This window comes from Dunckerocampus dactyliophorus, chromosome 16 (assembly GCF_027744805.1).
Source record: "Dunckerocampus dactyliophorus isolate RoL2022-P2 chromosome 16, RoL_Ddac_1.1, whole genome shotgun sequence".
Lineage (NCBI taxonomy): Eukaryota > Metazoa > Chordata > Actinopteri > Syngnathiformes > Syngnathidae > Dunckerocampus > Dunckerocampus dactyliophorus.
This window is the reverse complement of record NC_072834.1, coordinates 3,568,300-3,591,911: the sequence shown is the minus strand read 5'-3', so window position 1 is coordinate 3,591,911 and position 23,612 is coordinate 3,568,300. Positions and strand designations below refer to the sequence as shown.

The window sequence follows — 23,612 nt, the reverse complement described above, 5'->3', positions numbered from 1 at the left end:
TATGGAAAGCAAGGTGGTGGCCAAATACCAGAATGACTAGAAGAAACAATATCAGCGTGAGTGGATACTCGTCTTATGTGTTTTGTTGTACATGAGAGGTCATGCTGAATCACATAAAAAGGCATTAAAGGCAAAAAATAACGCTGGAAAGGAGGGTGACTCACAGCTGCACCCTAACTATTAAAAGTTATTCTAAAGATACACAGACATTTCCAGTGGTGCAGGAAACCATAAACAAGACTGCCCAACACAGCAATTTGATCTCCAATGGAAATAACATGACAAGCCAGCAAGTGCCTCTCGCTTTTAGCCAGTAGTTGGACCACATATACAAATCACAATCAGGTCAACCTGCACTCACACTGAATGGCACTCTCGAAAGGGTGTCAATCTTTATAAAAGGCTAGGCCCTTCTACAGACCAAAACACGTTGTGAGCAGCAACAGCAGGAGCTGCAAATCTCACCTTCCAAGAAAGCATCATGACTATAAATTGATGTGTGAACTAGTGAACAAGGCTTTAAACGAAACACACCCTCACATATTAGTTATTATGGAAGTACAGGAAAGCAGTGTTTCCACTATGATTATACTGGGGGCACACCGGCGAACTGTAATGTGATCGCCCCTTTACAGTCGGCTTAGCTGCACACGTTCATGTGTGCCCGTGTTGGTGCAGCCCCTACCCCCAACCTGCCCCAAAAAGCTGTAAACATAGGAGACTTGTGTTTAAATTTTAAATACTACACTTGTGAAAAGGGGTTTTGGGCAATGCCCTCCCATGAAAGAGCTTGCTAACAAAGGCTACGATCACACTGCAGAGTATGATGCCCAATTCTGATTTTTTTGGTCAATTCGATCTTCACATTTGGACTTGTGTGTAATGTGAACAGAACGCGTCGGGGAAGTGACACGCATGCGCAGAAAACGCGACGTCACATGCCGTGCTGCGTGTTCACGGAAGTAGACGTGGACGTAGACGTAATGATTACCGGTATTAATGATTAACCGCGGTACGACTCTCGACGGTTGGTATTACCGTTTCAAATCCAAAAGATCGAAAAACCGTGCTTGATAACCGTACTTCGGTAAACTCACAGGGCCTTTGATGCTGCTCGTTTCCTGGAGAAGCAACCGTTAGTTATGTTGCGTATCTCCCTCTCAACGCACCAACTCTGACGTAAACAAAAGTTTGCGTCCCACAATGCATTGCGCGATCACCGGCCTTCCAAGCGGCAACCATTCATAAGAGGGCGCGCTCGCGCACTTTGCAATGCTGGGATTGGCCGAGAAAAGTACATTGTGTGTGTTGTTTGTTTGTTTTGTTTTTCAAAATAAGCCTTTGTTAGACTTCAGTCTGTGTATTGGGACATTTTGAGTACATTCAGCAATACCGTGATAATATCGGTCACAATAATCGGGATATGACATTTTCATATCGTTACATTTGTGACAATTGCAAGGATTTTGCGCAAAGTCAACATTTTCTTAACCAAATGATTTTGTGTAGGAGATTAAGCAGGAAGAGGGCAAGAATTTTGGCTATGGCAGTTTGTTTCGAGGAGCGTGGGGGTGGATGTTAAAGCCAGGAGCGGCAGGACATTTACGTGAATAATCACTTCCAAAACTACTTCTTTTCTCCACTGACACTGCAACATTTGTCAGGCCAGGAGTGGCGGGACATTTACGTGAGTAACCACTTCCAAAACTACTTCTTTTCTCCACTGACACTGCAACATTTGTCGCCTTTCATGACGTATAGGTCGACTATACGGGACCTGAACCTTTAGACTGCAGTAGCATTGGATACATATCAGACTTATAGCTACAAATGAAAGAGGCCTGGGTCGCATTTAAAAACAAAACAAAACAAAACAAAACAAAAAAAATCGGACTGTACTGTTCACATTGACATGAAAAAAATTAAGACACAGGTAGGTCACATATGAGCAAAAAAAACAAAAAGGCGTGAACGTAGCCAAAGAGACAACGTAGTGTTTGCAACTGTGAGTGTTTGTGTTTGTGGTCCCCTCTTCCACATGAGCAGAATGGAACCGGAATGAAAATAAACAGCAGCCTTTTACGGAAAGTAGCTTTCCACAACGGAGCAATTAGCTATGTCCATATAGTAGTCATCGGAATAAGGTAAAAAGCACACAACAGATGCATGTAAAAAAAAAAAAAAAAGGCACGTATGAGAACAAATACAGCAATACACATGCCTACCTACAGCAAGGTCAAGACTGCTTTTCAGTCCTTTCTCGTCTTAGCTGCCACAATTCCATTCACCTTCACGCAGCTGAGGTTCACGCTGTGCCTTTCCCTTAAATCCCTAACACCTGTCCCTGGTCTCAGGTTGTCATCCCGTCTCACAGAGTCCAGTTTCAGCAATCCTGAGCACAATTCCGCTGGACGGGACGTTCGAAGCGCGTTCTCCTGGTCGTTTCACAGACAGTGTGAGCTCTTTCTGTGAGGCATGAAGAAGCGTAGAGAATAACACGGTCAACTTTGGAGGATGAAAGGTGACGTGGTTTCCTCAGCTGGACGGCTTTCACCGTGTGCACTCGGCCTTTGGAGCCATTGTGATGTCCGGTCTCGGTTCCTCTTGCTTTTGTTTGTTTGTAGGTTACCTTTCTTTCATGCCTTGCAGCGGGAAAACTTTCTGGCCACTGAATTCGTCAAGCGGCGTTCCGAGTTTTGTTCAAATAAAACTTCCAGGCCGGTCTACGCTGCAGTCTTTAGAGTGCACACGTTGTTGTCTGCCCCACACGCTATCCTCTCTCCCTTCTTCAACCTCACCCCAGTCTGACATGCTGGTTCACCCCTCCCCCTTCTGTCCTCATCTTCCCCTCCCTGCTTGGTACATTCCCAGGACAAAGAGGATGGAGGGAGAAACCAAGGGAGAACAAGGACACGCAGAGGAGAAGGGGGCAGGAGGTAAATAGGGAAAAGAGGAGGAGGGGTGCACGTACAGAAGGGCTAGTTTTGTTTCCTCCACATGAGCAGTATTCCCCCCCAACTCCAATCTAGCACAGTGCTCAGAAACTCTACAGACCATGCAAACCATCAACAAAACATCCACTGAGAGTTCCCACCAAAATGTGATCATTCTCTGAACTGATGTACAAAGCAGGATTTCATTTGGCTCTCCAATATCTTTTGGTGCATTTAAATTGTCGCTCCACTTTAAAAGAGACAATGAGTCTCGCCTACAAAGCTTACAGCATAATCAAAACCATGCTCTTGTGTTGCAGCCGAGTCATCGAATGGTGGAAATCCAATCACTACTTGCCAAACTTGTCAACCCTCTCCTTTTCCCCGTGAAACTCTTCTATTCTGCCCCTCTTTTCTGGTGCCCTCCCGTTTTAATAGTTCCCCTTATTCTGGTCGTATTTAACGAGGAAAAAAAAAATCCTCTCCGCCCGGAGCAGCACAGCTTCCAGGCCAATCGGCAACACTTGAGTGTACACATCCTGTAGTCAGTAAAGTCAGGCCTTCAAAATACAATGACGGCAGTAAAATAACACAGCTGCATCATCGTTCTTTCGCTTCTCCTTCTTCTTTTTCTTATTACTGCTACGAATATTCCAACTTTGATTACTAATATGCATATACTGTATTTATAGTACAGTATCTGGATATACTATAATAGCAACAATGTTGCAATAGCATTTCGAGTTTTACTGTGTGCGTGATTGTATCAGCTGTGATGATTTCATGTGCCAACCACACACTGTATAAAGTTCATTCCAAAGACCGATTGCTGGACAGGGGGGCGGAAATAAAAGCAAATGACCACACCCAATGAAGAGGATGTCAGGTCAGTCAGGACAGGCCACCAGGAACATGCAATGGTTACACACTCCCCCTTGTGGTGTGGTGTGTGTTATCAGCGAGAGTGTAGCTTCCTTTCACAAAAAAAAGGGGCGGCTCCAATAGCCTCTCACTTCCATCACTTGCATGTAGCAACAGGCAAATCTGTTTGAGTGGCTGCAGGAGAATCAAATTATTCTCAACGACAAATCTGCTTACGAATATCCAAGAATAATCCAATGATGACCTAGTTTGTCCAACTCTGCAACACTGCTATGCCAGCGGAACAGGCAGCAGACAAATTTAGGTGATGTCCCTTTAACACGAGGTGGCGCCTCGAAGCAGTGACATCAGGCAACGCCTTTGCCGGTGTTTCCCCTGCGTTTACAGCTTGGGTGTGGCAGGGCCAGGAGGTGGATGGAGACGTTGGCAAAAACCAACACACAGAAATAGCCGACAGTAACGCCATTGCTTCTCGCCAGTTGCATTTGATGACCGCCACATTCTGTAATAGAAAACCAAAAACCAAATGACTCAAAAACTAAGCCACGTCATTTAATTGATTACCTAGGAAACACTGTTGGTAACGGTAGTCTAACATAGTCACAACTGTGTATCTGTTATCAGTTTCTGCTCCAACTGTGCGGAATGTATGCACTTAAGCAGCAAACATGCGCCGTTAAAAGCGCTGTAAAATCTTGCAAAATTGTTTTGCACATTCCCTGTGTTCTGTATTGCTGCTGGCTTTGCCGTGATGATTACGACCGTGGCTTTTATTTCATGTTGGTGAATTTATTGCTGACTTGGTTATCGTTGTATCTTAATTATGGAAACATTTAAGTGACAATTCTGCTCAACTTGCACATCAGCAACTTCCATAAAAATAAAAAGGCACTGTTTTCTGGATGAAATGTTTGTTTTCCTTTTTGACTCTTTCAACAAGAAAGACGTATTTTACGTTTTTTGAATCCCGAACGCCCGATCCCAAAGACGTATTTATACGTCTTTTACGTTTTTTTGTGTCACGAGATGTCACTTTTAGAGCAGTGTTAAGCCATAAAAACGGCCACAAGGTGGCAGAAGTGCATTTGATAAGCGCTGGGCATGTGAATTTGAATGGAAAAAAACACATAAGATGGCAGGAAGGAAGGAAATGGAAGAACGTGGAGTGTGGCGTGCAGAAGGATGAGTATTGCCGGGAAATTTTAACGCATGCACACGCAAGCACACGCGTGCAAACACACAGTTCAGTTCCAAATGAGAAAATTGTAAGTAGTTCATGGTGTTATATTGGTCAATAAATTGTTATTTTGACATAAAACAACATTTTTTGTATTGTTTATGTTGTGGTGCACTTGTTGACAAAGCAAAAAAAACTTGTGTGAAAGTGAAAGTTATGCTTGAAAAGTATCTTTTCAAAAAAGCTGTTTTTCGCTGCTATTTTCCTGAAACTTACGTGTGTTCTCCTGCTGATTACTAAAGAACGGAAAAAGGTAGAAACAAACTTGTTTTTTCTGATGAAAGACGAGAGTCTAATCTTTCTTTTGGTAGGGTCCATGTTTTTATAGCCATAGAACACAGTTTTCTGTGTGTCTTGAAAAATCAGTCAAAATCATCTAAAATGGCCGGTACTGAAGGGGTTGTCTGGGACTGAATGAGTTAAGTACTGGTTCTGGCACTGACATTGTTTCAAAGGGCCTGATATGGCACCGGTACGGGATAATACGTAAACGATACCCAACCTACACACACATGTAGTCTTGGGTCAGTGAGTGTGTTGTGGGTTTTTGACTTTTGAAATATTTGAGTCTTTGTATTTTATTTATACTATGAATTGCTGTCGAAACGCAAGAACGCAATGGGGCAAAGGGTTTTGCCGTTAAAATGAACTTTACGCTTTGTTATGCTGCATTGCCGCAGCGGGATGGGTCACCGAAATAATGGCGGTGACCATGAGAGGCCGGTCTACCCCCTACCTCTCAAAGCTTTGACGCGTGTTCCGCACAACCTGCCCTCCAACGTGCCCACTCACACCAATTCATTGCCATTAAACCACAACTGAAAAGCACTACATCGTAAGAAGATGGCCATGAAGGGGATATCTGAACACTGCCATTAAAAACACATCATAATATAAAAGAAAATCTAATTATACTGTAGTATTTTACCCATATTAGTATTTTGGTTTTCAGTGGAATCTTTTTCAGTGGGAATACTTGCTTCTGTGTCAAGGCATCCTTTTCTACAATGGCAAAAATTAATGGCGGGGTTGTGGCTCCATATTTTGAGAGTTCCAGTTGGCAAGCATGTACTCCGGCAGCCAGCTCAGCAGTTGAAATGTCAGGAAAGGACAGGGAGGTTTGTCAAGTGTGAAGGAGGAAAGGAAAAGAAATCAGCTCACTTCAGTATGTTGCAGCGGCAGAATACGGACTGAAAAGTGTTTGCACCGGCGGCGTTTGTTACTGTATTTATGTTTGGAGAAAAGGATACTGTACATATGGCGCATATGGGGTTTCCCATAAATGCAATTATATGTGGCGGCCGCCACAATCACATTTGGACCGCCACAGAAGGATGTGGCACTACCTTTTATTTTATTTTATTTTTTACATTTGGCCCTATCTGCTCATCCTCGCTGGCAAACACATTAGAATTGGACTGTCTGAGTGGCTTGTTACAACTTCCAGCTCGACAATAGGGATGTCCTGATCCAAGTCCAAGGCTTCCAATCCGATCAGATTTTTTTTTTTATTATTATTATTATTTTTTAATAGTATTACTGATCCAATACCGATCATTAAAAAAAAAAAAAGTGTTGCTGAATTTACTTTATCACACAGCATGACCAACAATATTGTTTGGCTTCTGTAACAAACCTCTGAGAGTCAGGTCCCTAATCCAATAAAAGAGCCAATAAAAGTCCATCCAGTTAAAGATAAAATTGGAAAAAAAATGAGCGTGCAAAATACTTTTAGGGTAGGACATGGTTATAGATCAATTAGCGGTGTGATTATATAGCGGTGTGTATGATTATATTATATATATAGAGATTATATCACTTTTTTTTAACAAACTCTCTTCAACGCAATAGTCATTTATTGACAGTCCCTAGTATAAACAACCGGCGATTAGAGCGGCACTTCCCATGCAAGCAGTCCGGGCACAATGAGGGGGAACTACCGCTGTAGCTATGCGGCCGAATATCCAATGTCCAACGTGAAACACCGCGGATATGTCTGCATGGTGGTGTTGCGTTTTCTTCTTCTTGCGGGTGGCAGGAGTCGAGTGGCAACCAGCTTTGAGGTGCACTACCCCACCTACCGTGTTGGAGTGTGGCTCAGAGTTAAGAACGTTATATGGCAACCGGATCGTCCCGATCGCATGGCGGAAGCCGATATTATCAGATCTTCGAAATACAGCGGCTCGGCAGCCGATCCCAATCCTGAAGATCCGAACAGGACATCCTTACGTGACAACGCAGTGCAAACGGGCAGATGGTCACAGTCTTTGTCACAAATCAACAGCACAACACGAAACAGGTAAGTTAACACACACAACAACAATGAACTACCTACCATTCTATATTCACGCATGGCGACAGCTCAAAATTCTAGTTTCGTCATGAAAATTGTTCACAAGGCCTCAGGATGGCAAGGAGTTAAAAAGGATGTGGATAGATGTGGATGATTAAAAGGTAACCAATGATAACGCCTACAGATCTGAAGAACCAATTAAATTTTCGCTTGACCCTTGCACAATGCCATCTTCCAGTCGCTGGGGAAACAGCAAATGCACGAGGAAGACAAGACAGCCTGAGTGTGTGCGTGTGCGTGTGCGTGTGTGTGTGTGTGTGTGTGTGTGTGTGTGTGTGTGCACTCCAACTGATCTTTTGTTTCCTCAAACCGGGACAGAGCGGGTCTAAATTGTTACATCATCCTCGGCTCACAAGAAATCCACAGAAATCCTCTGTGAGGAGAACATGTGACAGGCCGCTTGACGCCATTTTATTTGCAGACAATCAGAATGTTTTGTGTCGAGGCCAAAGGACAAGAGCAAAAGCCAGTCAAATTCTGTCCGACTCATGTTTGTAATTTCCGAGGTGGTGCTTGCACAAGCGGTCTTTGCGTTCCGATGTTCCGTGGTGAGGATGCATCACTATAAATGATACTGTAGAAAAAGAGGAATGACAATGTCAATTTTGTACTTTTTAGTTAACTTTTTGTCATTCGCTACATCTCCCAAATGTGAGGCACAGTCAAAGAAAATGAAAGTAAAAAGTGAAACTACGATTAATAAATCCTTTAAAAACAGGGTCGGCTCAGAGGTACAAACCGTTGTTCCAACGGGTTTACTCGCCGACAAAATCTTCAACGACGGTAAAGGGCCCGTCGTTAAGATGAAATCACAGGTCGCTTCAGCCCTCGGGTCGTCTTTTTGGCACTTTTCAAACGCCACGGAGATAGGAACAAGCCCTGGGTCCTGCGCATTGTAGCGATGCTGGCATTTCACGTGAAGATCGATGTTTTTTGGTGGTTTGGTTTGGGTAAAATGTGGCAGTTTGGTTGTTTATACACACCAGGATGCTTCCATGCTTCCTTCATGTCCTGTATTAAAAGTGTCTTCTTCCAGAGCAGTGACATTTATTCAACTGTTTTTTATTGTATCCATGTACTTGCACTTCAAAATATGATTTATTTCAGCTCCTGTAGCGTTAATTTGTCTCCTTGTTGGTGCAAACATTGCTCCCTCCCTCTGGCTTGGTCTTCTTCTCTTATCAATTTAATGTTGTTAGGAGCGGCGCCATGACATTCCACCCTTTTGATTTTATGTGAAACGGTGCTCATTGGTACCGACAAATTTTCGGTAAGTGCCTATAAAAATACCCAATTCAGTACCTAACCCTACACTTGGCTGATAAGGTTTAATGTTTTTTTCCCCTTATCGTGGAATGTTTGCAGAGCATTTAGAGCATTTGGTGAGATGTCTTCCTCTGAAGTCCCACACAATCGACGCCGTGTGTCTTTACAAGTGCGCTCAGGGGAAAAGCGGCGCTCGATTTGCTCCTAACCCACCTTCAGCACAGTACGGATAATCTCGCCTCATTGGGGCTTTTTAAAAAAAAATATCAGTTATTGGAGTAATTTTTTTTTATTTATCGGATTTATCAGTGCGACGTCACAATTCCTCATATCGGCCTGATCATTATCACACAACCCCTAGTAAAGACAGCATCGTTAAACATGTGACAAGAAATGGACAGTGATAACTAGGCAGCATAGTGGTCTCATTATTGAGACTTTCTCCTCCAAGTAAGACTCTCTCCCTCCTTTGAAATGGCCTTTTTTTAAATTACAGTTTAATTAGTTCTTGTATTTAATCTTTTTATGACTGTATTTTATGTCCTTCATGTGTTCTGGGTACGTGTGAGTGACTTGCTAATAAGCTCTGACTCACACTAAAATTCATTTCTACGCGTGGTCTTTTGTGTTAAAAGGCAGTGACTGAGCAGTTGGAGCATATTGCGTCAGGGTGCTCAGCCAGCAGGGGCTGACACAGGCAGGTGATTGAGGGAAGGATCGATAGAAAGATGGATGGATGCTTGGAGTGCAGACAAAATGAAGTGCACAGATGTTCAGGGAAAATCTGTCACATTGGAGCCAAACGGCAGATGAGACAAATGCATCAGCCATGCAGCAACACACATTAAGCTGGTCGACAGGGTAGGATGACCGAGCCGTCGGTTTTTATTAGACGCAAGACAATGCGCACGTACAAACACCACGCCTGTTGTAACGCTGCAAACTGCTACTAAAAACCGTGTGTGTTTTTGGGGGCCTTTTGGTTGACACTGAAGTATTGTGCCCTGTGTGCTTTAACCTCTTCTGTTACAGCCTATTAAATATCAGGTCAGTACTAAGAGAAAATAACAGGTTATAGCAACAATACATTCATTCTGGGGTTGACCAGCATGACACTAAAACATCAACCTAAATTACACTGGCTGTGGCTCAGCTTATTTAGTTATTTCACCAATACGAAGCCATGGTGATACACATCAGCAACCATTTAAATGTGATTAAAAAAAGGTCATATACGGCTTTGTGCTTGACTTGAACTCATGAAGTCCCTAAGTGACAGTGAACTATTTTGGAGGGGTTGCAACAGTGGTTTCCCCAAAATGGCAGTGTGTCATTTTAAAGCCATTTAACAATTCAACAATTGCATTCAACAATGCTTCAATATGGTATTAAAAATTACAATTCGACTGTCCTTACGATGTTCATTCAAGGAATTCATCGAAAACGAGCTGCAGAACATTTTGAAGTGGTTGTTATGTGACTATCCCAGGATAAGGCTTCCCCAAAATGGCAGCGTATCAGGTAAGCTAGCTGATTTCCAAAACCTTATTTATTGCCATTAAAGCTATTTTTAGACTCATTTAACAATTTGCATGCTTTATTAGGGTGTCAAATATTACAATTCAACTGCTATTGCTATATTTCTTCAATGAATTCATAGAAAACAAGCTGCAAAACCTTTTGGAGTGGTTGTCATGTAACTATCCCAGGATAAGGCTTCCCCACAATGGCAGTGTGTCAGGTAAGCTAGCTGATTTCCAAAAGCTTATTTTTTGCCATTAAAGCTATTTTTAGACTAATTTAACAATTTGCATGCTTTAATAGGGTGTCAAATATTACAATTCAACTGGTCTTGCTATATTTATCCAATGAATTAATATAAAACAATCTCGGAAAATATCACTATCAGGCTTTTAGCCTTAAAATTGTTATGGAAAGCTTGACGTGAGGTATTTGTCGCAATAGCAAAAATGCTAATAGGATACTCAATAAACGTCACTTTCTCAATGATTTTCAATGAATACGTTGACTACTTTTAAAATAAGGAATAGATTGACCATGAACAATATAGCATATACTGTATGTAACATCACACACCTTCAGTATTGGGCAAATTGCGGTATTACTCCTTCATAAATCTAATTAGTTACAAGTACAGTCAATATTACGTTACTTTAAAAAAAACTTATATAATATGTCAAATAATTGGGGTTTAGCTTAGTAGTGGCATGAAGGGTGAGTTTGTGACTTGCAATTCTCTACCAAAACGCTAGGGGGAAATGTTTTCTTGAGCGTGAGCAACCACAACTCATTGATTATCTATTTACCTTACACTAGTAGTAGCAGCAGTAGTAAAGAATTGCGACTGAAGCCACATGCAGATTGTTGTTATAGATATCAGTGCACAAAAGTATTACCAAGCACACAACCTTCTTCCAAAAGCAGATTGTTTTATATATCATGAGCCTTATCATGAATCATTTAATCAAGGATTAATTCTTCTGATTCTCACCTACATGGTTAATTTTAGGAACAAAAAAATGTGTTTGGTTGCTGTACTGCCTAACGCAAGAGCCACAACAAAATCTTTCGCTAAGGCTACTGTTCCCTGAAAGAGAAGTAGGGAGGCTTACAGACACCAAAACTACAAACAAAGGGCACAACTTCTTAAGAGCAATATGAGACGGGACCATGGGTGACACGGCTACGCTTACCAGCAGTAAACACACACTACAGACAAAACAAGTACAACAAATCTACAGATCAATAATATATGAGGATGGAGGGTTTAAACCACGTTATTCCAACAATCATGCTGCAGGTGAACCGAACATCATTTCTTCCCTTCAGAAGTCAATGCAGACCAAGTTTAGCTCACTGCTGACCCCTACTGGTTTCATACCATAAAGGACTGCAGGTAGGACTGCATATAGACAACCATTCACACTCACATTCATACCTATGGACAATTTAGAGTCGCCTAACATGCATGTTTTTGGAATGTGGGAGGAAAACCCACGCACGGGGAGAACATGGAAACTCCACACAGAAATGCCGAACGGAGATTCAAACCCAGGTCTTGGCGATCTCCTGTGACTGTGTGGCCAACATGCTAACCACTAGACTACCGTGCGGCCCCGACACTTGAATCACGTCACTGGAAATATGACACATTCCCCAAACCTGATGATTAAAAACCCGACAGTCCCAATTTAAAGTTGAGGTGCACTCACAACTTTTTTGCAGTGTTCAATCACAGTCACATCATAAAAAACATGTGAAAAGATAACTGTACAACCTTAAAGTTCATGAAAAATAGTAGCAAATAAACTCTTGCCCACACTGAAATACAGTATGTCAATTTGGACACCACATGATTTTTAGATATCAATATATATTATTATATTCACAGAGTCATTTGGCCCCATACCTATAGCCGAGCATCTTGCTTTGCAGCTGGTGTGTGTTAGAAACAAAACAGAAGGGATTCTAGGCGTTTCTCAACGCTAATTAACTCACAAGCGTGACGGGGGTGGACACAAATGGTAGCGAAAATTCCTTCATTTTACACAATGAAATTACAGTTACTATCAGAGCCCACTCTATAAAACCATGATATTCCTGGCAGGTTTTTCTGTTGATCACTCCCTTACCAAACCTCTCCCCGGTCTTGCTTCGTTGTTTACACGTTTTGCATAGCCGTCACTGGCTGTGAATAACTTCCTACCACTCTCCAGTCGTCTGGCGCTCACGGAAATGTCAGCCACACCCTTGTTTGCTCTTAAACCTGATTGGGCGTTAATGGATGCATTCAGTGAGGCAGATTGCGTGGGAAAATTTTGTGTCTTGCCAGAAATGACTGAATAGTTTGAATGAGGACACATCTTACACAACACGCTCGCTGGGAATCTCTAGTATTTTAAAGTCATGAGTCATGTCCCGAGTCACTGATGTCAAAGTCCAAGTTAAGTTGCAAGTCTCTGATGAGTCGAACGTCATCAAAATTGTGACTCAAGTCCAAGTCGCGTGACTCGAGTCCACACCTCTGATGTGTACTATCCAGCTGCTGTGGACCCTCCATGACAAATTCAAACAACAATCGATGTAACCAAGTAAAATGCCCATACTTTGTGTTTGTGTGTGTTGTGTGTAAATGCAGCGTATTCCATACTATGCCCAAGAACAGAAGCCCTCAGCGAACAACTGAGTATGTCGCATTGTGCTCCAACATTGACATGGCAATAAACAAAAAGCAACAAACGTGACTTACCTGTATTGTGCCAAAGTCCACGTTTTCATAGTGGAAATGCGCGCACTCGGCCAGTTTCGGAAAGTGGCCCTTGGTGAAGCAAAGTCTAAACGTAAAACACACACAGAGCTGGTTCAGTGTTCGCTCCTCACGGGGGCACCTCAACAGTAAAACATGTAGCGGCGTAGGGGTGTAACGGTACTTGGATTTGTAGCCTGATTTTCCACACAGTACACATTAAGTGTTTGGGAACACTTGGCCTTGCCGGTGAAATACGTAAACGGACAAAGACAAGTGGATAAGACAAAAGCAGCGTGACGCCATTGCTCAGCAGAGATGGTGAACGTGGCTACAAGCTGGAACTATTCATGCTGCAAAATCATGAAAGATGTTCACGCAAACACTGAGCTGTTTTACGTTTTGTATTTTGCTCGCTTCCTGTACCAAAAATGAACCGAATTGTGACCTTAAAGCCGTGGTGCATACTGCACCGTGAATATGGTGTACCGTTGCACCCCTACAGAGGAAGTCATTGGAGGTTTGCGGACCTGGGAATAGTACAGACCCAAGGAGGAGAAAATAGGCGATAAAGAAGGAAAGGAGAGCGGCGGATAGAGGGGTGTGTGTTTGTAGAGGAGGTGTGTCTACTAACTTCTTGACATTCTTGACCTTCATGCTTGCTGTGCTGCTGCTGCTTGAGCGCATGAGGGGCTCGGTCCGCAGCTCTGGGATCTCTGCGCTTCTTGCCTGAAAATTCATACACACAAACTCAGTTCTCCATATGGTGCAAACAAATCACTAGCATGGTTATAGGTGACAAAAGATCAAAAATCAAAAAGAATGCTGAATCGCAGCCAGCCAGCCGCATTCCTCCCTGTGCTTGGACCGAGGTTCACTGAATGAGAGTCGAGTGCGCTAGCCCTCGAGTTAAAAGCCCTGACAGTCAACTCGACATCCAACGTGACTTTTAAAAGGTGTCAGGGAGTGAGGCCTGCACCAGCTGGCATCCGTTACACTGGGGTCCACAGTCAATGGCTGACACTGCAACGGGGGGGCTGATTTGACAGTTGCTGAGCGCTTCCTGTCACTTCGTTGAACCACTGGAGACATCCATAGTGCATGGCGCTCTCGTACAGTCCAAGTGCACAATCAAATATTTAGCAAAGACAAGCAGACGGAAAAGGCCACGCCTCTAAACTCAATATTCATTAGCTGTGAGAGCTTGTTGCTTCCCTCCTCTCTCTTGCCCAGTCAACGGAGGCAACCAACAACAGAGACCACAGGCGGCTCTGCATGTTACCATGGAGACGGCCTCATTTCCACTGTACTGTTGCAAGAAGTCAGACCCAAACCAGAGACGAGAGAGAAAGAAATATTAAACGGTGCTGGACTGGACTGGAATAGAATGGAAGCCAAGATGGAGGAGGACTAAAACAAAGAATAGACATAGCCGAAGACTTCTAAGTAGCAATATATCAGTTAGTGTACATACGAGTTTATGGACAAGACAGACTTATCAATCACTTGTGCATTTGTCTAACCATGGCACTAATGGTCTCCTCCCAGTCAGGTCTCTCTCTGGGGTGAATGTGAGCAAGTTCAGGCACTATGTCGTCCTCCTCCAGGTGACGTCCAAGTATCAGGCCCCTGTAGGCACAATAAACACAGTACAATTCACATTAAGTCCATTTTTAAACTAAAATTGGATGCATTTCACTTGGTAGGACACTAAAAGGGTCTGTAATACTCACTATTACAAATCCTCATGATACTGTGATGTGAAAAAGTGTTTTCCCCCTTCCTGATTTCTTATTTTTTGGCGTGTTTGTCACACTTAAATGTTTCAGGTCATCAAACAGATTTAAATATGAGTCAATGACAACACAACTGAACACAAAATGCAGTTTTTAATGAAACGTTTTATTATTAAGGGAGAAAAAAATCAAAAGTTACATGGCCCTGTGTGAAAAAGTGATTGGCCACTGAACCTAATAACTGGCTGGGCCACCCTTATCGGCAACAACTGTAATGAAGCGTTGTGATAACTTGCAATGAGTCTCTGACAGCGCTGTGGAGGAATTTTGACCCACTCATCTTTGGAGAATTGTTGTCATTCAGCCACATTGGAGGGTTTTCCAGCATGAAGCGCCTTTTTAAGGTCATTCAATGTGGAAGAGTGATTGCAATATGCGTGTTTGTGTCGGTTTCGTCAGCCCAATCCCACACCAAAGCTTTAAACCTCGGGGAAACACTGGAAAAGTAGGTCTAGACAAAAAAAAAAAGTAAATTTCCTGATCCTCCAGATCCCGATCCTGTCATCCCTTAGCATCACTGAAAGCTAGTGCTTGAGGACTACAGATGTACTGCAAGTGGAACCCTTGCAGACAAAGCAGATAGTGGCAACGTTACAACAGTGCATTTCGCTTGCCCGCTATCACCTTCTCTGTTCTTAAGTGTGGCGGCCGTCATGGCATTCCCAGCATTCCTTGGTGAGACGGCATGTAACTGGGAAATCCTAATAAGCCAACACCTGCTCTGAACAGACACTACAGTAGACGTTCATTACAAAACAAAATATTGAAAGCACTTTGAATGTTACTATATGTTGTTGCTCATGGTCATCTGACTTCTAGCTAACGTCTGTGTTGCTTGGCTGTTTGAATGCTGGATTCAAAGTAAAACGTCCAATGTGAATGCTATGTTTATTTTTTTTCCCGAAATTATCTACAGTCATCCCTCGCTCCTTCACTCGATTGCAGTTTTTTAAAAAATAATTAAAAATAATCAGTGTTTTCGTGGTTGACTACGGCCTATTATTAGTCAAAAAAAAAAAAAAAGCATAAAAAAGCAAGCATATGTTCTTAATGAACTAAAACACAAATACAGTTTAAGGCAATACAAGATGTTGATGAACTGTAGTCTGCACTGGCCGCTAGGTGGCACTAGTAACACGCACCAGCTGATGCCACAGGCTTTTATTATTTTATAATCAATTATCTCACAACAGGCACAATAATAACATAATAATTACAGCCATCATCAACATCATATTAACACGGACTGCAGCTAAAACTGAACCCTGAATCACTTCTTGTCCACACGTCCAGAAGACATTTACTGCAACACACACGAGCATGAATCTTATGTCTTAAATGGCTTATTTTCTCTTATTATATGTACTATATTGGGTAATATGAGTGTAAAGGTGACTGTAGGGGTGTTATTTCTTGTCTTGAGGGCTCTAATAATGGTAAAAATCATATTTAGAAAGTCATAAACAGGTTTTCTATGCTCTAACTCAAAAACTACTCCATTTATTAATATTGAATGTTACTTTGTGTTAATTCACTTATCGAGGTTGGGTCTGGAACCAATTAACCACAATGAACAAGGGATTACTGTACCGATGTTTTCCATCCCATTTATTTGTGGTAGCTTGCCACTAATAGAGTTGGCATTACCTGTACACCTGCACTCATAAAAATGATAAGGGGACCGAATGTAGCTTGTTGTTGCAACTCCGTACAGTAGGCCTGTCATGATAACAAATTTTTCTGGTCGATAATTGTGCTACAAATTAACGTTGATAATGGATATTATCGACAACATTTTTTCATTAATTATTGTCATGAGAGGTGTACTTCACATTTGAACCACGAGATGGTACTCAAGTATAGTGCACCTGTGTGAGCCTCATTAGCTTGACACAGACGTTGCCTGCATGTAATGTATGTTGTTGGCTGAGTTGCAAGCTGTTGACAGTGAAAGACATAGAAGATTAACCACGTTGTTTTCCTTAATGTTTCACGGAAACATCACAATTAAATGGCATAAAATTTATGCCATATAACTGTATCAAATAGTTGCTTTTTTTTTTTGCAATGTAGCAAGCGACGTTGTCGGTGAGCACACACCATTTGCACTGTTTTGTTGATATTTACTTTGCAGACCAAACACCTCAATAAGTGTTGACTGTTGGGATGAGGGCTCCGCCGCCCGCGGCACCTCCATCGGTAGTTTTTTTTTTCCCTAGTTGAGAAAATTGGCCGTGTCGGTCGTCGGTGTTCACGCGCTCATCTTGTTCATTCTGTTTAAAACCGAAATATTGTGCTAACCATGCTGCCCAATTATTTTTTTAAAATGAGGTTTCTGTATGCAGCAGTTTGTGTGTTGTTGTTTTTTTTTACCTGCTTTGCCTTGTATTGGACGCAGGTAGAAGCTCCTCTGAGATATGGACTAGTTTTAAGTGAAAGGGATCTGTGGTTTATGTGGGGCTTTTTGTTTTCTGTTGATGCAGCAAAACTGCCTTTGGCCAAGCTCACACAGATGCAGGCCTCTCATTCATTTCCAGTGGAGCCCATCTGCTGCTGCAGCAGAGGTGCCACAGCAGGAAAGCAAAAATGTGGGGCGAAAAATATATGCTCAACGAGCAAAAAAAAAAAAAAAAAAATCTGATTTAATTTAAACTACAAAATCGGCAATGCACTGTCAGTAAAATTCCATTTGTAGTCAATCTGTGTGTCTTGTCAGAACATTTCAAATTCATGCACAGTGTTCAGTCACAATATTATTTACGCATCCAGTCATTTCCGTTGAAACATTAACCCCTGCAAAACGCAGCTATGCTCATAGAACGTATTACCGTGGAATCCGTTTAAGTCGACATCCCTCGGATTGGCACTTTTGTCGACACAGGCGGTTATCAACATTAGCCAAAAGTAGCCATTGCTTGCACAATTACTTGCGACTTCAGACCGAGACACAAGAGAATGGGTGGTAAAAGGATTTTTGAACCTCCGGCATCGTTGTCCGTTGTCCGCGCATCACAACAACAGCGTGTGCTAACGTGCTAACAGAGCAAAGAAGATGGACATCATTGTCCAAAATTGAAATGGGTCCATCTTGTTAGCGGCCGAAAGGCGGAAGACAGAATGGTTACCGCAACAATTAGCTTGTCGATGGTCAGCACTCAACGTAACTCGTTTTTTTAATGAGAGTTATTTCCTCACGCTAGACGCTATAGAAGTTAGTGGTGTCAGTGAACAGATCTACAGTTATATTTGAGATCTGTGGGCAGGCATAAGTGCCAAAATGGTTCAAAACTTTGAGAGTGGTGCAGAGCTTCGTTCAGTCCATCCACACAGCAAGTGACTTCACAAAAAAAAACAACAACTCTGTACCATAAAGGCACCTGGTCGAGTCGCTACAACAGTCAGTTGCTGCTGATGAAGGTTTTTTTTTTTTTTTAAGCAGCACGTCACACGAAGCAAGTTTGCAGGGCGAGCCAGTATGTTGGATTTGAGTCTGGGTTTCGGGGATTGGGCTTGGGGCTGGGGCTGGGGCCTGCTGCCTGCGGTGCGTGCCTGGAGAGCGGTGAGGCGTACGGGTGTTTTCAGGGGTCAAAATGCGTGCCTGTTGGCAGGTCTGGTCACTCTCCAGAAGGGGAGGACACTGATGTGATAATGCATTTATTTTTCCTAATATTTTTGGAATATACTGGTAAAGCCCCAAAGAGCTCGGCCCTATAGTATATTGAATACCTCCTTTTTGAAAATGTGCAAATTCCAGACAAATTACCACTTTTTTAGGTCTTGTAAATCGAAAGATGTACGGAAGACTTTCAAAGGACCCGTGGTGACCAGGACTTGATGTGTTCCACTGTATCCACTGAGCATTACTTTCTGTGGTGCTGGGAAATACTGGCCAGCTGGAGTTAAATGATATTGGGGAACGAGATGATCAGGATGTCTGAACGGGAAGAAATTGCAGCAATGACATTTACTTAACTCAAGTGATTAACGGTCAGGTACACCCTGGACTGGTCACCAGCCAATCGCAGGGCGGATATACACAAACAACCATTCACGCTCACATTCACACCTATGCACAAATTAGAATCTCCTTTTTGGAATGTGGGAGGAAGCCTGAATACCCGCAGAAAACCCACGCATGCACAGGGAGAACATGCAAAGTCCACACAGAGATGTTGCAATGGCGATACAGGCACAGATCTCCTGACTGTGCGGCCAGCGTGATTATCACGAGGCAAAAAAAAAAAAGAGACATCCTTTTTCCTCTCACAATTACCCGTGGCTCCACTCCATTCCTTTTCAGCCTTTGTGATTTTCTGTTCTTTTCAATCACTGGCTTTCTGCATTAATACTGGACCACTGTCTAATGTATGCTAAGCTACTGCTGCCATGGTACCCCTGGGGCAGGATTTAGACCTCGTTCATGACTGGCAAAACACTGTGCAATGAGCAGGTGGGGACTGAGCTAAACGAAGACAGCATTTTGTATATATTGTGTTTGACTGTATGCATGTGTGTGTGTGTGTGTGTGTGTGCATGTGTTAAGGGTGCACAGATTATAATTTTCTGGCCGATCAGAATTCACCAATGTTTAAAAAAGCCTGACCTGCGGATTCCAATTTTGGCCGATACAGATTTGGGCATCTCTATGTGGAGTTTGCATGTTGTCCCCGTGAGCCTGTGGGTTTTCTCCGGGTACTCCGGTTTCCTCTCACGTTCCAAAAATATGCATGTTAGGTTAATTGGAGACTCTAAATTGACTTATGCGTGCCATGTGATTGGAGAAAACCAGGGTGCACTCTACCTCTCGGCCAAAGTCAGCTGGGGTAGGCTCCAGCATAACCCTGCGACCCTAGTGAGGACAAGCGGCATAGAAAATGGATGGATTGACCTTCAATGTTCCCATCTTATTTTCTTGAAAAACAATGAACAAAACCTGTGAAACAATACAAACGTGTTTTGTTGCTATGTTGTTAACAAGAGGTAGTTCTCTCAAATATAAATGAAAACTTATATAAACTATAGTATATCAGTTCCTCATTTTGACATTTTTAACATTTTAAAAACAAACAAAACTTGAACAACAGGTTACACTACAGACCTGATTTCAGCCTCTTACCAAAAATAACATGCTCAACGACCAAAAATGGCTGGTCGTCCAATGCCAGGAAGTCATTTTCCTCGTAGTAGCTTTGCTCTTTTCACTGCTCATAAGTGCTAATAGCTAGCCTTTAGCCTTTGCTCAATTGCTAGCTGTCAGTCCGGCAGAGCAAAAAGGGACAGTGGCTGACTTTCAGACCATTGTGGAGATACATCGGTGGATAAGATCAGCTTCTTCGGCAATCGGGTGATTGCTGATCCCCGAAAAATTAAATAAATCACGCATGCTTAGCAGCTATCCACTTATTTGTAATTGAAAAGCAGACGTGTGGAAAAACAACATCAACGGCGGAAGCAAACTTGGCAAGTTACCGTAAATTCCGGACTATAAACCGCTACTTTTTTCACTCGCTTTGAACCCTACGGCTTAAACAATGACGAGGCTAGTTTATGGCAAAAAGAACTGCAATTGCCATAATGCTAACGTGTGTCGTGAAGTGGACGCTAATATCACGTTTTGAAGTCTCATGAAGCGATCATGATCTGACAAATCTTAAGCAAGTGAGATCAAGTGTAGAATTACTCCAGCTTCTGCTTGGACCACGACAGCTGTTGAACTGTTGAACTAGGTAGCATTGCAAGGTTTATAGTGTCCTTCTGCGTAACTATCCCATGTTGAAACGTGGTCACCTGTGGCTTACAGACAAGTACGGCCTATATATGTACAATTTTTTTTTTCTCTTTAAATTTGGTGGGTGCAACTTATATTCAGGTGCGCTCAATAGTCCAGAATTTATGGCATGCGAAAGCTGTGTTGCGCTAAAATAAAATACTTTGGCATCACAACGTAGATATTTTTATTGTGGCCTGTTTTTTCCGATTTTGTAGCAATGGCCTGTTGAAAGCAGTTTATAAAAGGATTTTTTTGTTTTGTCAAAGGGATTCGGTGTTCTGTGCATTCAGTCTGAAGTAGAGCTGCAACAATTAATTGAAGAATCAATGATCAATCGACTATCCAATTAATCGACAACTATGAGTCAACTTTATTTATTTATTTAAAAACATAAATATCCTCTGATTTCAACCTTTCTAATGTGAATATTTTTTTATCTCCTTACTCCGCTAAGAAAGCAGACCTATTATCTTGTAGACAAAACAAGATATTCACACACATCAAGCTTTGACTTTGGAAAACAGTGATGGACATTTCTGATATGTCGCAGACTAAACCACCACATAACTGTTTGTGTGTGCTTCATATTGATTTGGTCCCTCTAGGGCCTAACCGATTACTCGATTAACCAAAATAACAAGCCTCTGATTAATCTACTAAGAAAATAATCGTTAGTGACAGCCGTAGCCTGAAGTCAATTTCATATTTGTGTACCACAGTTGAGCTTTAGGTACAGAATTTCACATTTATGTAACTCCGGACAGCCTTTTTATATTGCTGAAGATTGAAAGTACTGTTGAGCAGCTGATACAGAGTGAGTGTTTAATTTGTAACTAAACCCTTTCATGTTTACGAAACTTAAAAAGCAGCAAAAGCTTTTTTTTTTTTTAGCTACTGATGCAGAAGTACACATTTTGAAAATAATTGCTTTTGTGTTTTTGTGCTCTTTTATTTGGCACTCATGTTGAACAACCAAACTAGAATTTTTTTTTAACTACAAAATGCTGCTATTTACTTTGCCATGGCAAAATTGCTTTTTTTGTCAATGTTACATTGCACGAATATTGCTTACATTATTTCTTAAATGTGTACAAGGACACATTTACATTTTTTTTGATACACAATTCCTGTTAGATACCTTTGCTTCTGTACAACAAAGTTGTCACGTTTAATAAAAACATAATGAAAATGAATTCAACAAACAAAAAGAATCATATCATGCCCCCCCAGGGCACAGAAATTTTGTGATTAATAAATCATGTTTTGTGGTTGAACACGGCCTTATTTGCCAAAGAATATGCATAGTAAATGAATTCAAATATACATTAAATAAAATAATTAAATAAATAAAATAGAATACTAAAAACTCCGCCTACTGTTGCAGCCATACCCCACACCAGGCTAAAACTCAGTCTCAACCCCCGACGTCACCTCCTGTTCACCCGCCACTCTGCTCTCCTAGCGCCGGAACACATTTATAGCAACACACGCGAGCAGGGGCTTATTTATGTCTTGAATGCCTTATTTTCTGTTATTGTGTCTACTATATTGGGCAATACGGGTGTAAAGGTGACTGTAGGGGTGTTATTTCATGTTTAGAGGGCTCTAATAATGTTAAAAACCGTATTTGGAAGGACTTAAACAGATTTATGTGCTCTAATTATGAAAATATTACATTTACTTACTGTATAGTATATACAGAAGTATACAGTACAGTGCCCTCTGCCTCGCACCCCCCCACCCCCAAACACCTCACGGCCCACTATTTGAGAAGCACTGTTGTAATCGAATGGTGAGGTGCACAAAGATTCCCATCCCTTCATATGACTCACAACACTCACCACTTGGACGAATGACATCTGCGTTGATGTGCAGTTTATAGACCTGCTGAAAATAGCAGCAATACAACAACAAAAAGAGATGAGCGAAGTCAAGCAAAATGTGCCACTGTGACGCTTTCATTTCCTCTGATTAAACAAAGGAGATCCCCGCAAAAGGTGTAGGAGGCAAGTTAGAACACACTGGCGGCGAATGTAACAATTCAATTTAATCAGGAGGTGAGAAGTGATATCCCACGAGCAGCAGGAAATGACTGCACAGGAAAGCGTGCGGAGATACCCAACAACTAAGATGAACTGGGGTTGGTTGTGTCTGTGGTTAGCACCTACCCCTTTGCCAACAAGATTCGGCCAAGGGTGTCATGGGGAAGTTTTTTTTTTAGTGTGTGCGCCATACTGCATTTGTGAGTATAAATACTTGAGCGTGTATTCATGATGACTGTGCACAGACATGCGGGTGTGAGTGTACAGCTGTAGCAATGACGTAACTGGTTGAAAGCTGAATGCGCTCAGACCCTCAGTGGAGGCAGTGGGAGTTGGAGCAGCAAGTTGTGGCGCTCAGTCAATTAAGCAAACGTTGGCTTTTCCGGTGGTGACACTTATTGACAGCTGTCACCTAGTTGCTATGGGTTGATGGGGATGTGGGGGGGATGAACAGGGGGGCGGCGTGGTGACTGTGCAAACTCATCCTATCAACTACGCTACTGTGCTCAGGCATGTCTCGCGATGCCTCCTCCTCCCCAACATATGCTGGCATCGTTTCTCCTTGAGGCACAGACGAAGCCAAGTAACACCCGCTTCTACCATCAACACCCCAGCACATGCGTGTGCACACTCATTCAAACGGGCAGTGCTGCAGGCGGCAAAACTGCCAAATCCTGAGCATCTGCCTCTCAATCAGCATAATCAGTGGATGACACACTTGTGTATGTAAGTATGGAAGTCTGCATATGTACTCAACACTCTAAACACTTACCCTATCTGACTACACACAAACTAGCATGGGGACCAAACCACAACCTAAGGTGTGGTCCTCTCCCCACGCGCACACCATCTCTCCTGCTCCCTCACTCTGCACGATGCAAAACGCTAGACGTCTGGTCTTGAGCGTGTGCGTGGCTTCATACAGTCGCCTTACCTGTCCAAGATGTCTAGGCTGGACGTTGCTGTGGCTTCCAGCAGTCCGAGCGCTGCACTCCCCACCGCTGCGGCAGCCCCGCTGCCTGCCTCCATGATACTGACTCACTGCAATGTGCAAGCTGCCAGGGGA

At 42.5% G+C, this 23,612-nt stretch overlaps 1 protein-coding gene across 7 annotated transcripts in view; it reads right to left on the bottom strand.

Moving 5' to 3' along the window:
• arhgap32b (Rho GTPase activating protein 32b) overlaps positions 1-23,612 on the bottom strand; it is an 80,000-nt gene that overhangs the window by 36,684 nt on the left and 19,704 nt on the right. For 4 of the 7 annotated variants that reach the window (XM_054755273.1, XM_054755275.1, XM_054755276.1 and 1 more), the window contains exons 2-5: positions 23,481-23,601; positions 14,462-14,567; positions 13,573-13,667; positions 12,942-13,026 (exon numbers count right to left, since the gene is read on the bottom strand). In XM_054755273.1, the coding sequence (XP_054611248.1) occupies positions 12,942-13,026; positions 13,573-13,667; positions 14,462-14,567; positions 23,481-23,575 (381 nt within the window). In that variant the 5' untranslated portion in view covers positions 23,576-23,601. Of the gene's footprint in view, positions 1-2,225; positions 2,825-12,941; positions 13,027-13,572; positions 13,668-14,461; positions 14,568-23,480; positions 23,602-23,612 lie in introns of those variants that run through there. The other 3 variants (XM_054755277.1, XM_054755278.1, XM_054755279.1) reach the window with 3 other exon arrangements.